This window comes from Salmo salar, chromosome 09 (assembly GCF_965601325.2).
Source record: "Salmo salar chromosome 09, fSalSal1, whole genome shotgun sequence".
Taxonomy (NCBI): Eukaryota; Metazoa; Chordata; class Actinopteri; order Salmoniformes; family Salmonidae; genus Salmo; species Salmo salar.
Genome location: NC_138299.1, coordinates 44,912,816 through 44,927,858, shown reverse-complemented (window position 1 = coordinate 44,927,858; position 15,043 = coordinate 44,912,816). Strand labels below are relative to the sequence as shown.

General features: G+C 43.0%; 1 protein-coding gene across 2 annotated transcripts; it reads right to left on the bottom strand.

Annotated features, from left to right (window-relative positions):
* Positions 1 to 324: 324 nt before the first annotated feature.
* On the bottom strand, positions 325 to 13,350 carry LOC106611387 (uncharacterized). Of its 2 annotated transcripts, XM_014211558.3 has the most exons (5): positions 13,082 to 13,350; positions 12,603 to 12,805; positions 9,226 to 9,282; positions 7,579 to 7,989; positions 326 to 1,750 (listed from the first exon to the last, which is right to left on the bottom strand). In XM_014211558.3, exons 2-5 carry the CDS (start codon positions 12,802 to 12,804, stop codon positions 345 to 347), a joined length of 2,076 nt encoding a protein of 691 aa, XP_014067033.3. In that variant the 5' UTR covers position 12,805; positions 13,082 to 13,350; the 3' UTR covers positions 326 to 344. The 2 variants fall into 2 exon arrangements, with proteins under 2 accessions (XP_045579644.2, XP_014067033.3); XM_045723688.2 differs by lacking the exons at positions 12,603 to 12,805; positions 13,082 to 13,350 and adding an exon at positions 11,792 to 12,585 and having other exon boundaries at positions 325 to 1,750.
* Positions 13,351 to 15,043: the final 1,693 nt, after the last annotated feature.

Genomic DNA, 15,043 nt, shown 5'->3' with positions numbered 1-15,043 from the left:
TCCCACTACTCTTCTATCCCATCCTCTTCCTTCTGTTAAATCCTTCCTTCTGTCTCCTGACTGCCTTTTCAACCCTACTCTCCTCTCTTCGACTCCAACTGTCCCCTTTCTTCCTGGGCAGCCCGATCCTCCTCTCCCGCTCGATGGCTGAGTGACTCACTACGTGCTAACACAACAGGGTTGCTAACACAACAGTTATGCAGAACTGGAAAAAAACAAAACTTCCAGAGGACCTATCATCCTTCCACTCCTTCTCCGTAGCAAGACTACATGTGAGTAATGTGTAGGAAGTGTGAAGAGGCTGTAAGAAAAGATAAACACTTGTATTTTATTACATTATTTGTTTATTGATGTTTTTTATTCTTAGCAGTGGGTGTAGACCAAGGCCGGACTGTCTCCTGAACTCGCCGTTTAACAGATCCGGAGATTGTAGGGATGAGAGAGTGGGCAGAAACGGTTAAGGTAGGGGTGGTTGGAGCAGGGCTGGTTAAGGTAGGGGAGGTTGGGGCAGGGCTGGTTAAGGTAGGGGAGGTTGGGGCAGGGCTGGTTAAGGTAGGGGAGGTTGGGGCAGGGCTGGTTAAGGTAGGGGGGGTTGGGGCAGTTTGTGAAGGCTGGGTGGAATGGGTTGTGATTACCGGTAATGGGAATGGGGAAAATAAGAAATCAAAGTGTGGTGCAGTAGGTGATATTAATGTGAGGGGACTGGACATGGAGGCTGATGGTGTTCCCAGAGGAAGGGTGGGGGAGGCACTGGCAGTTCTTGAACTCACAGGCGTCTGGTGTTCTAGGGCGACTGACCCGGAGACAGAGAGCTGCCGAAGCACCTCCCGGGCCTCCCCTTCCCCCAGGCGATCCTTCTCCAGCTGAAGGCGCTCCCTCTCCACCTGCAGGCGCTCTGTCTCCACCCTCAAGCGCTCTCTATCCAGCTGGAGCCGGTTCTTCTCCACATCCAGGTGTGCCTTCTGTGTTTCATGTGCTTTTTGTAATAAATCATAAAGAGCTTGGTGGATGTGTTGGGCGGTCTGTGTAACATGGATTTGTTGTGTTTGTGTGTCCAGGATTTGTTGGAACAGATTGGCTTGGGGGCCCTGTGGTGTCCAGCCAGACGTGATGGGTTGGGATGTAGAGCCAGAGTGGATGGAGTGAGATGGTGCAGGACAGGAGGTGATGGGTTGGGGTGTAGAGCCAGAGTGAGATGGTGCAGGACAGGTGGTGATGGGTTGGGGTGTAGAGCCAGAGTGGATGGAGTGAGATGGTGCAGGACAGGAGGTGATGGGTTGGGGTGTAGAGCCAGAGTGAGATGGTGCAGGACAGGAGGTGATGGGTTGGGGTGTAGAGCCAGAGTGGATGGAGTGAGATGGTGCAGGACAGGAGGTGATGGGTTGGGGTTTACAGCCAGAGAGTGCATCTGCATTGCTTGCTATTTGGGGTTTTAAGCTAGGTATTTGTAAAGCACTTTGTGACAACTGCTGATGTAAAAAGGGCTTTATAAAATAAATTTGATTCATTGATTGAGCCTGGATTGAGTGAGCTGGTGCAGGACGGGAGGTGATGGGTTGGGGTGTAGAGCCAGAGTGAGATGGTGCAGGACGGGAGGTGATGGGTTGGGGTGGCACTGTTGGTGCTGGCCAAGGTGTTGATGGCGAGGTGGAGGGTAGCTCCTCCATGGTGACAGAGGGTAAAGCTGACTCCACAGTTCCCTGTGCTGCTGGTAGGGGACCAGAGCTGGAGATTTCTCCCTGAGAGAGACCTGGACAAGAGGATTAGGTCAATATTATTTATCACTTGTTGAAATTACTTCCTTTAAAATGTCATGTTTTCTGTTGGTTTACCATTATGGCATTATGCTTTTTCATTCAAATAAAGAACACACTTAAATTATTCCTGGAGTGTGTTCCATCCTTTCCATTCATCAGGTACTCCTTTAACACGGGTGCTGATGTAATACAGTCTGTATGGAATTTAATAAAGTTTGTGTGGCTCAGTGAAATGTAAACTTTGCCTTGCCTCCTACAGGCTACTCATGAGAGACCACACACACACACACACACACATCTGAGTCACTCTGCGCTAGTGGACTGATTCATTAGATGTGTAGATTAGCTTTTTGTTGTAAAAATGTAAATGTGGACATTGCGTGTGCGTCAGTGTATGGCACAGAGTGGCCATGTCTCGCGTTTTGCCCTGCAGCCACTGGCTTAGCATTAGAGGTCCACAATGTCTATACACTTTGCCTTGAATCTATGCTATCGTGCCCAGAAACATGCTCCTTTTAGTCTCTGTTCCGAACGTGCTAGACGGCCAGTTCGTATGGGCTTTAGCCGTACCCTTATCCTACTCCTCCTCTGTTCCTCTGGTGATTTACAGGTTAATCCAGGCCCTGCAGTGCCTAGCCCCACTCCCATTCCCCAGGTGCTCTCTTTTGTTGACTTCTGTAACCGTAAAAGCCTTGGTTTCATGAATGTTAACATTAGAAGTCTCCTCCCTAAGTTTGTTTTATTCACTGCTTTAGCATACTCTGCCAACCCGGATGTCCTAACCGTGTTTGAATCCTGGCTTAGGAAAACCACCAAAAACTCTGAAATCGCCATCGCTAACTATAACATTTCCCACCAAGATAGAACTGCCAAAGGGGGCGGTGTTGCAATCTACTGCAAAGATAGCCTGCAGAGTTCTGTCTTACTATCTAGGTCTGTACCCAAACAATTCGAGCTTCTACTTTTAAAAATCCACCTTTCCAGAAACAAGTATCTCACTGTTGCCGCTTGCTATAGACCTCCCTCTGCCCTCAGCTGTGCCCTCGATACCATATGTGAATTGATTGCCCCCCATCCATCTTCTGAGCTCGTGCTGCTAGGTGACCTAAACTGGGACATGCTTAACACCCCAGCCATCCTACAATCTAAACTTGATGCCCTCAATCTCACACAAATTATCAATGAACCTACCAGGTACAACCCCAAATCCGTAAACACGGGCACCCTCATAGATGTCATCCTAACTAACTCGCCCTCCAAACACACCTCTGCTGTTTTCAATCAAGATCTCAGCGAACACTGCCTCATTGCCTGTTATGGGTCCACGACCAAACGACCACCCCATCACTGTCAAACGCTCCCTAAAACACTTCTGCGAGCAGGACTTTGTAATCGACCTGGCCGGGGTATCCTGGAATGACATTGACCTCATCCCGTCAGTAGATGATGCCTGGCTATTCTTTAAAAGTGCCTTCCTCCCCATCTTAAATAAGCATGTCCCACAAAAAAAATAAAAAATTGAACTAGGAATAGATATCGTCCTTGGTTCACTCCAGACCAGTCTGCCCTTGACCAGCACAAAAACATCCTGTCGCGTTACGCATTAGCATCGAATAGCCCCCATGATATGCAACTTTCAGGGAAGTTAGGCACAAATATACACAGGCAGTTAGAAAAGCTAAGGCTAGCTTTTTCAAACAGAAATTTGCATCCTGTAGTACTAACTCAAAAACGTTCTGGGACACTGTAAAGTCCATGGAGAATAAGAGCATCTCCTCCCAGCTTGCCCACTGCTCTGAGGCTAGGAAACACTTACCACCGATGAATCCACTATAATTGAGCATTTCAATAAGCATTTCTCTACGCCTGGCCATTCTTTCCACCTGGCTACCCCTACCCCAGTCAACTGCCCGGCACCCTCCACAGCAACCCGCCAAAGCCTCCACCATTTCTCCTTCACCCAAATCCAGATAGCTGATGTTCTGAAAGAGCTGCAAAATCTGGACCCATACAAATCAGCCGGGCTAGACAAACTGGACCCCCTCTTTCTAAAATTATCTGCCAAAATTGTTGCAACCCCTATTACTAGCCTGTTCAACCTCTCGTATCATCTGAGATTCCCAAAGATTGGAAAGCTGCCGCGGTCATTCCCCTCTTCAAAGAAGGTGACACTCTAGACCCAAACTGCTACAGACCTATATCTATCCTACCCTGTCTTTAAGGTCTTCGAAAGCCAAGTTAAACAGATTACTGACCATTTCGAATCCCACCGTACCTTCTCCGCTATGCAATCTTGTTTCAGAGCTGGTCATGGGTGCACCTCAGCCTCGCTCAAGGTCCTAAACGACATAACCGCCATCGATGAGACATTACTGTGCAGCCGTATTCATCGACCTGGCCAAGGCTTTCGACTCTGTCAATCACCACATTCTTATTGGCAGACTCGACAGCCTTGGTTTCTCAAATGATTGCCTCGCCTGGTTCACCAACTACTTCTCTGATAGAGTTCAGTGTGTCAAATCGGAGGGCCTGTTGTCCGGACCTCTGGCAGTCTATGGGTGTGCCACAGGGTTCAATTCTCGGGCCGACTCTCTTCTCTTTATACATCAATGATGTTGCTCTTGCTGCTGGTGATTCTCTGATCCACCTCTACGCAGATGACACCATTCTGTATATTTCTGGCCCCTCTTTGGACACTGTGTTAACTAACCTCCAGACAAGCTTCAATGCCATACAACTCTCCTTCCGTAGCCTCCAACTGCTCTTAAACACAAGTAAAACAAAATGCATGCTATTCAATCGATCACTGCTCGCCCGTCCAGCATCACTACTCTGGACGGTTCTGACTTAGAATACGTGGACAACTAGAAATACCTTGGTGTCTGGTTAGACTGTAAACTCTCCTTCCAGACTCACATTAAGCATCTCCAATCCAAAATTAAATCTAGAATCGGCTTCCTATTTCGCAACAAAGCCTCCTTCACTCACGCTGCCAAACATACCCTCGTAAAACTGACCATCCTACCGATCCTCGACTTCGGTGATGTCATCTATAAAATAGCCTCCAACACTCTACTCAACAAACTGGATGCAGTCTATCACAGTGCCATCCGTTTTGTCACCAAAGCCCCATACACTACCCACCATTGCGACCTGAACGCTCTCGTTGGTTGGCCCTCGCTTCATACTTGTCGCCAAACCCACTGGCTACAGGTTATCTACAAGTCTCTGCTAGGTAAAGCCCCACCTTAGCTTACTGGTCACCATAGCAGCACCCACTCGTAGCACGCGCTCCAGCAGGTATATCTCACTGGTCACCCCCAAAGACAATTCCTCCTTTGGTCGTCTTTCCTTCCAGTTCTCTGCTGCCAATGACTGGAACGAACTGCAAAAATCTCTGAACCTGGAGACTCATATCTCCCTCACTAGCTTTAAGCACCAGCTGTCAGAGCAGCTCACAGATCACTGCACCTGTACATAGATGGGCTGTTTACAGATGTGCTATCTACCTACCTCATCCCCATACTGTATTTATTTATTTTGCTCCTTTGCACCCCAGTATCTCTACTTGCACATTCATCTTCTGCACATCTACCATTCCAGTGTTTAATTGCTATATTGTAATTACTTCACCACCATGGCCTATTTATTGCCTTAACTTACCTCATTGGCACTCACTGTATATAGACATTTTGTTTTCTTTTGTTCTACTGTATTATTGGCTGTAGGTTTTGTTTATTCCATGTGTAACTCTGTGTTGTTGTATGTGTCGAATTGCTATGCTTTATCTTGGCCAGGTCGCAGTTGCAAATGAGAACTTGTTCTCAACTGGCCTACCTGGTTAAATAAAGGTGAAATAAAATATAAAAATGGAAACAAGTCTGACTTCCTGTGTGTATAATCCTCTGCCATTTTGGTACACATATTGGCTGCATGGTGTGGCTTCTCCATGAAATGGTCAAATAAAATTAGCAATAACTATACTTGCATTTATGGATCTATCTGTTTGCCTGCAACAAAAATATCAACATCCTGGATTGTTCTGAAATGTAATACACAAAACAATGTCTGTTGGGGGAAGGATGTTGGGTAGATATCAATATGTATGTAAAACATAGTTGAAAAATAATTTAAGTGGGGATATGGCTGACATTTTGGGCTTGCCCAGGTCTCCTTCACGACACCATAATCTTCAGTCTGTAGATGCTACCAAGCAGGAATTGATGTAATTTGAAGCTTTACTGCATGTTCTGTAATATGAGTAGTATTTCGATTTTAATATCAAATTGTTTGAGTAATGTTGAACATTGTAAACATGATAAATTCAAAAACCCTCAGATTCGGCACATTTGTGCGTACATACCCCCTGAACTTAAAATTGATGAGTGTTTTTTGTAGTCATGGGCCTACACGGCAGGTATCCTAGTGGTTAGAGCGTTGGACTAGTAATCAAAAGGTTGCAAGATCGAATCCCCGAGCTGACAAAGTAAAAATCTGTCGTTCTGCCCCTGAACAAGACAGTATACCCACTGTTCCTAGGCCATCATTGAAAATAAGAATTTGTTCTTAACTGACTTGCCTAGTTAAATAAAGGTAAAATAAAATAAAAACGTACTCCATAATATCAAAGTGGAATTAGGTTTGTCAAAATGTTCAAACTAATTAAAAATGAAAAGCTGAAATGTCTTGACTCAAGTATTCAACCCCCTTGTTATGGCAGGCCTAAATAAGATCAGGAGTAAAAATATGCTTAACATTTCACATGGACTCACTGTGTGCAATAATGGTGTTTAACATAATGTTTTTATGACTACATCTCTGTACCCCACACATACAATTATCTCTTAGGGAACCTATTAGTAGATGAGTAAAAAAAAAAAAAAAAAGCAGACATTGAATATCTCTTTGAGCATGGTGAAGTTATTACACCATGGATGGTGTATCAATACGCCCAGTCACAACAAAGATACAGACGTCCTTCCTAACTCAGTTGCCGGAGAGGAAGGAAACTGATCAGGGAATTACCCATGAGGTTAATGGTGACTTCAAAAAGCATTTATGAGCATTCCCAACAGTGGGCAGCAGGTAAGCTAGCGGTTAAGAGCTTTGTGGCAGCAACCGAAAGGTCGCCGTTTCGAATACCTGGGCCGAATAGGTGAAAAAACAGTTGATGTGCCCTTGAGTAAGGCACTTGACACTAATTGCCCCTGTGAGCCTCTCTGGATAAAAGCGTTTGCTAAATGACTAAAATGTAATTGTACAATTTTATGTGAAAATTGACTACAAATTATATCCATCTGCTAGTGAATTGCTGTATGTGCAATAATACCATTAGTTACATTGTCTAATTATGCCACTTTCTCTGTATTAAATGGGTCGCAGATTTAAACTAGCAGAGTTCCCTCTGGAACTTTGATGCATCTCGTGCAGTAGGCCTACATTCTGTCAAACTATTTATGTACAGCAAATAAACATTAAACCCCAATCAGAAGCAGTGTTTTTTAAATATACATTTTTATATTTTTCAATAATTCATGTAATTGATCTAAATATACACTTGCTTTGTAGCACATTTGATAGGGCCAGTCTACAAGCAGGCCTGGTTGAGGCCAAAATGTCAAACAAACTTTAATTAATTATTTTAGATTACTTAAAAGTCAAATTTAAACCAAATAATAGATAGTGAAATATAACTCACATTATACAATATTGAATTATGAAATATACCGTATATAGGCCTAATGTATAATATATTATTACTATGATGTAATTATAATAATTTTATATAACATTAAGATATAATTACAAGATTAGCACTCACCAAATCCCAAATCAGCAGGCCCTACACCAGCTTCGGTCTCTGCCATTCGGGAAAGCAGTTGCTGCTCCAGGTCGGTCAGCGCCGGCACGGTGTTGGGCCCCCCACCAGTCTGGGTGGACAATGTCCGGATAGAAGAAACCTTTTGCTTGATTTGGCTCCTTATGAGATTGTACTTCTTCCGGACATCATCACCACATCTCGCCACAGCTGATGTAGGGGTCAAGGTCCCCGCGATGGTGTTCCAGGTTGCCGTCTTTGACCCCCGGGGGCGAATGTGGGCCTGGGCACCGAAGAGGTCCTCCCAGTGCCCAAGTACCCCTGAAATAATAAGATCCTCATCTCCAGGGGTGAATCGGTGCCTCTTTTTTTCAGTTTCCTTCTCCATTCCTTTGGGTTTTCTTTTTCCTTTATCTACATGTGAAATTTATATAAAATCAGCATCAAGTTGTATGATTCATTCCTAGGAAACAGGCTAAACTTATTAACTTACTAGTGTTCTCCCTTGTTGGTCTGTGTGGTATTTAAACCATAAGGCCCAACGTGGTGTGGTTTATTTAACCTTTATTTAACTACACAAGTCAGTTAAGAACAAATTCTTATTTACAATGACGGCCTACCAAAAGGCAAAAAGCCTCTGGCCATTATAAACCGATAGTTTGGGTCCTGAATGCTAATTAATAAATCAAGTTAATGTACCTAATCTATTACACAGTAGGATTTACAATACTGCCCAGTCATAACTGGCATCTCTTGCAATGAAAGTCAACAGCAAAATGAGCCAGTAAACCCTCTCCAGAATGATAGCCTAGCTTCTATTTAGTCTGGATTTTTCACAGTAACTTTCTCAGAAATAATCCTGCTGCAACATGTTGAATAGACATTTCAACTTGTTGGTCCTTTGAGGGGTTGGTTCTGTTTCAGAGTTAGATGTCCGATACATTTCAGACAACATTTCACTGGAGACTTTTGGGCTCCCGAGTGGCGCAGCGGTCTAAGGCACTGCACCTCAGTGCTAGAGGTGTCACTACAGACCATGGTTCGAATCCAGGATGTATCCGCACAATTGGCCCAGCGTTGTCTGGGTTAGGCCGTCGTGAAATAAGAATTTGTTCTTGACTGACTTGCCTAGATAAATAAAAGTTAAATAAAACATTTTCATCCAATGGTTCCATTGATTCTTGTGGAATCTAACAAGTGCATTTCAATTTATCATGGACCTACATAACACAACATAAGGTTGTACGCTACTACTCAATTATGGTTTTAGTGCTGGGATTTTCACACTCAACACTTTGTAGAGTCCACGCCCCGATGAATTAAAGCTGTTCTCAGGGCAAAAGGCAATATTAGGAAGGTGTTCCTAATGTTTTAAACACTCAGTGTATCTCTTGGACTGAGTCCAGCATGCAGGTTAATGCCATTAGCCTGATGGGTGTGCATGCATCATAAAATCATGTGTTCTTTTTCATAACATTGCTAGAATCAAGGTATTGTTTGTCATTGGGTGTTGTTCAGCCCCCTGAAACAAGGCAGGCTGGAGCAAACATTCTACAATTAAATTGCTGAGTGATGTTGGTTTGAATTCTGTCCAGATTCTCAACTGTGGCTTTAAATGTTCCCATGTGTGAGAAGAAAGAAAACACATACCTTTGAGTAGTAAGACTTTCTTTTCTTCCGTCTTTTCTTTGAGCTCTCCAGCCGGCCCTAAGTTGAAGACAAATATAAAATGTTGATGGCAAATCAGGTGAGTAGGTTACCCTTTTCATGACACCAATTACTTTACAGTGGAGCCATTCCACATCCCATTTTGCCTAGTGGGGAAAATGGCCCGACTCTCCGACGCTGCCCTGCGTTAACCGAATGCTGTCTAAACGCTAAATAATCCTCACTTGCGATATACGGGTTTGGAAACATTTGGAGCTTAACTTTAATATAAGACCATTTTTCTCAAATTACAAAATATATACTTACAGTACGCAGTCTAGCAAAGCTGCACCTGGCTTTATTTTGAGAAATACATGTGATCCAGCCAGATATGTGGAATGGAATAATCCAATGGAAATGTAAGCACAAGGTGAGAGGACGTCGTAGCAAAGGGTGTGTGTGAGAAAACAGCCAGATACAATTTTACTAAACTGTGCATAGTATGTATCTTATGTATTTTAAAAGGTTATTTATATGACAGTTACGTTAAAAGGTTTCCAAAAGCGTATTGCTATAGGATTAAAAAACATTGAAAACAGGAGAATTAGTCTAATGAATTTACCTTAAAGACTAGGTGTGCTGATTTCCCAGCTAGCGTATAACGTTCTGAGAACCATGTTTCTTAGAGCTTGGTGAGTGGTTTTTCTATGGATATTTTTCATACAACCTTCCCACAATGTTCTGGGAATGCTGCAGGATACCCATGTAGCACATAACGTTCCGAGAACCATATGTTTCTTAGGTGGGAATTTCAGCACAACGTTTCCTACAGTTTTCCTCATGGTTGTATTCAAAGCACATGTGTCAAATTCATTCCACAGAGGGCTAAGTACCTGCAGGTTTTCACTCCTGCCTTGTACTCGATTGACAAATTAAGGTCCGTAATTAGTAAGGAATTCTCCTCACCTGGTTGTCTAAGTCTTAATTGAAAAGAAAAAACAAAAACCAGCAGACACTAGGTCCTCAGAGGAATGAGTTTAACAGAACTGATTTAAAGTAACATTCTCAAATTGTTCAGAGAACGTTAAGAGACTACATTCCTCTGTGGGAATTTCAGTACTTAAGCAGGTTTCCTCATCATTCTGTTTACATTCATGTTCTCAGAAAAAAAATAATAATAATATATAAAAAAAAAAAAATAACTTTCCATAAAAACCACAAGAAAACATTAGTAACGTTCAAAGAACATTCCAAGAAGGGTATTTAAAAACAAACATCACGTTCTCAGCATCAAAACTACTTCTTTGGAGTTTAACGGCAGATGGCATCCAATGTTGCATTACCGCCCCCAACTGGACTATAATATAAATACATTATATATATTGTGATACATAATGGGAAAAATAAATAAAAATGAAACACAAAAAAAACCACCCTGCCAACTAACCCTACACTCATTCAAAACACACTAGCCCATTCCACTACTTTGACCCCATCTGCTCCTGCACCATGCCAATGGCCTGGAAGGACGGGATACCAGCACTTAACACACCCTGGAACTCTTCTGAAGTCAAATCTCGTATAGCCAAATACTTCAACAGTTGGCACACAACTTTATCCACCGAAAGTACACAATCCTCCATCCCATTCCCTCATCTTGATTGGGATCTCCCTCCTACAAACTGCTATGACATGACCATAAATGTTACACCTGAAACAGGGCAGTGGATTCAGCACAAAGCTCTAAAGGATAACTGATATATATCCTAACATGACTTTGTCAGGTAGAGACTCTGACTCAAAAAGACTGACAGTGACTCCTGTTTCACCACCAAACGGCGGGTGATACAAACACCAGGAATTTAAACTTCAATTGCTCCACCTCCACACTTAAAACTACCCCAGAAAAACACTACTTTCAATGGTGCCCCGTTCCTAAGAGCAAAGCAAGAAACAGATCTTGACCCAAGTTGCATAACATGGACCGCCTGCTCCCTCTGGTCAGAAGAAACAAACAAATATCACAAGTCCACTACAGGTTACCTTCACTGACTGAACTGCATCCAACTCCTTTCCCACCCATCCTGAAACCACAAATGGTTCTGCCAAAAGGCAAGGATGCACTTTCTCCCCAAAAAGTCACTCCTACTGGACAAGACTCTTCTTTATCATGTCCATTGATGCCAGGCTCTGTTTCCAAGCTATTCACCACACCTCACTTAACTAGGCCCTCATTAACCATCAATTTCACTTCCAGAACTCAGTTTGGTGTACAGCTCACTTTGTTTGCACTTGACACCAATCCTCTTTGACACCCCATCTCCACCTTCCTCAAATTCAACCTCTGCTATCCTCATTCTCTTCAACCTCTTATTCCTCCCTCCATTCCTCCATCCCTCTTCAGAAATCCACCTTTGCGTCCCTGTCCCAATAGTCCTCTTCTCCCGACCTGACTTGCGGCCCAGTGGCATTCAGACGTAACTCCCATCTCATAACCTCCAGGGGGGCAACATTTTGGGAACATGAGCAGTGACCACACACTGAAAAAAAACCAACCCACAGACTCAACTCTTCTCGTGTCGGAAAACCTTCAGCTCTCCCCTTCTTTTGTCTCTCTGACCGCTGGACTTCATTCAACACACTTCCGAATCTCCCATCAACAAAACTCTATCCTATCCTGTTAAGTGTGTTCAGGTGGGTTTGCCGCACCCACTTATTGGACACACCTGATCTTAATGAGTGATTATTTACTTTGAAATGGAGTCTGTTTGAAAAGACTAAAATGAACAGAGCAGTGGACTAATTCCAGGAATAGAGAGCAGAAGATCATAGGTTAGAATCGCATTGATGCAGTGCCACAAAAAAAAGGTGTGTTTGCATGATTAATACCTAAGCAAATTAATATCCATGTGTCCTACCTGTGCTTGGAGTTCACAACCGGTAACCCAAACTAAGCTAGCAGTGTTAAGTCTTATTGAAATATGTTCTCAGAACGTCATTTAATTACCTTTAAATAACATTCTGAGAATGGAAATTATAGGTTAATAAAACATCCCATGAAAACATTCTGGGAACCATAGTAAAACGTTCTCAGAACGTCCCTGCAATCTAGAACAGGTGGAATGTTCACTTGCATTCTCAGAACGTTTAATTTTTTTCTTCTCAATTTTACCAGTCAGGAAACTTTTGGCTTTGTTCCCAGAACCAATGGGAAACCAAAAACGTACATTCCCACAACTTCCAAGGAAGCAAATGTGCTAGCTGGTTTAAGAGCAGGTTCCTGCTGTTCATATCTTATTCATTATGACCTTAAAGGCAAATCTGATATTACAAATGGTCCTACTAGCAGACTGTGAAAACAGGCGGTGCTCTGCTTTTACCATGATACACAAATGTTTCAATCTCTTCCTCCTTTACTTCATCTTTAATGTTGACATTCAGCCCCAGTGTTTGACTGCAGTCTTCCTGCTTCACTGATGCCATCTCTGGAGCCTGCTGTTCACTCTGGGCTTTACTGTTACAATCAGGACCCTCAGATTTAGGTCCGGTAAAGGAGAGTGGCAGGCTGGGTTTGATTACCATCCTAAAATAAAGATCAGACACGCATCCCAAGTAAAAACATGAAATGACTACTATGTAATACAAATAGCTGCTATTAACTGGTATGTTGGATTTGAGAGGACATTTCTCTGGTAATCTTTGATTGTTCACACTTTTTTCCTGATTTTATGTTTATAATGAAAATATGTGTATGCCTTCTATTTTTGGCATACTGTACATAACCCATACAACATGTAAATTGATCAATACATGATTTTCTTTACAGCCGTGCAATGGGCTGTGGATAGCCTGCACTCACCACGATATGAGCAAGCCTTAGCGACTGACGTCAAGAAAGGCTCCTGTGTTGCTAGCTAACGTTAACTAGCTACAGTGGCTAGACGACAGAGACGCTGAATACTAAATTAGCTCATATGGGTTCAATCAACACAGAATCATAAAACTGCGTTTAGCTCGTTATTCGTAAGCGAAATAAAAAGGTTTCTGAAGTATCGAAACGTCAAAAAACTGCGCCTGAAGATCCAAAACAAAGAAACGCGGCAAAACTTCCTCATGTCTTCTTCTTTCTTCATTAGTGACGTTTGGTGATCAACTGCAAGTGTTTACTGCCACCTAACGTCCGGGAGTGTAAATGTGGGTAAATTACCAGTTCCAAATCATACCACCATAGGGCAATATTGATTTACACCTTATTACAGCAAATCACATTTTATGTCACATGCGCCAAACAGGTAGCCCTTACCGTGAAATGCTTACTTACAAGCCCTTAACCAACAATGCAGTTTAAAGAAAATTAAGAGTTATGAAAAATATTTACTAAATAAACCAAAGTAAAAAAATAAGAGCAACAATAAAATAACAATAACGAGGCTGTATACAGGGGATACCGAGTCAATGTGCGGGAGTACAGGGTAGTCGAGGCATTTGCAGTAACATGTACGTGTAGGTAGGGGTTATGTGACTATCCATAGATGATAGATAAGCCATTTGATTAGATGTTTAACAGTCTTATGGCTTGGGGGTAGAAGCTGTTAAGAAGCCTTTTGGACCTAGACAAGGCAAGCGCTCTGGTACCGCTTGCCTTGCAGTAGCAGAGAGAATAGTCTATGACTAGGGAGGCTGGAGTCTTTGGCAATTTTTAGGGTCTTCCTCTGACACTGCCTGGTATAGAGGTCCTGGATGGCAGGAAGCTTGGCCCCAGTGATGTACTGGGCCGTACGCACTACCCTCTGTAGCGCCCATCAGTTGCCATACCAGGCAGTGATTGCTGTCCTGGAGGGCAGCCCTCCAGGACACCTACAGCATCCGATGTCACAGGAAGGCCAAAAAGATCATCAAGGACAACAACCACCCGAGCCACTGCCTGTTCACCCCGCTATCATCCAGAAGGCGAGGTCAGAACAGGTGCATCAAAGCTGGGACCGAGAGACTGAAAAACAGCTTCTATCTCAAGGCCATCAGACTGTTAAATAGCCATCACTAGCCAGCTACCACCCGGTTACTCAACCCTGCACCTTAGAGGCTGCTGCCCTATATACATAGACATGGAACACTGGTCACTTTAATGCTTACATATTTTGAATTACTCATCTCATATGTATATACTGTATTCTATTCTACTGTATTTTAGTTTATGCCGCTCCGATATTGCTCGTCCAACCACCCACCCCTATTTTGTAAACAAATTCATAGCTTTAAATCACATTAAATGGAAGGGTATTACTTGATAGCTACAGATGGTAGAAATCATGCAGATGTGTATGGGGAATTAGTATGGGATTTAATTGCATTTTATTTAACTAGGCAAGTCAGTTAAAAAAAAAATAATATTTAGAATGTTGGCCTACACCGGCCAAACCCGGACGACGCTGGGCCAATTGTGCGCCGCCCTATGGGACTCCCAATCACGTCCGGTTGTGATACAGTCTGGATTTGAACCAGGGTGTCTGTAGTGACGCCTCTAGCACTGAGATGCAGTGTCTTAGACCGCTGCGCCACTCGGGAGCCCAGATGCTTTTGCTCCATTGTTCACATTTTTTATAGGCTGCCCACTGAGAATATGCTCGAAGTGTGGCTTTAGATCAGCCTTCAGTCTTGGATAAAAAGGTCAAAATAGAGTTCAATTGAAAAGTTATAAGAGCCAGTGTCTTTAATACCAGTCTCCATTATATAGTTACGAGTTTGTTCATACAACCATCTGGGCAGAAGTTCTAATAGTAATGCTTTTCGTTTACAGAAGACAAATATTAACCAAAGCAAA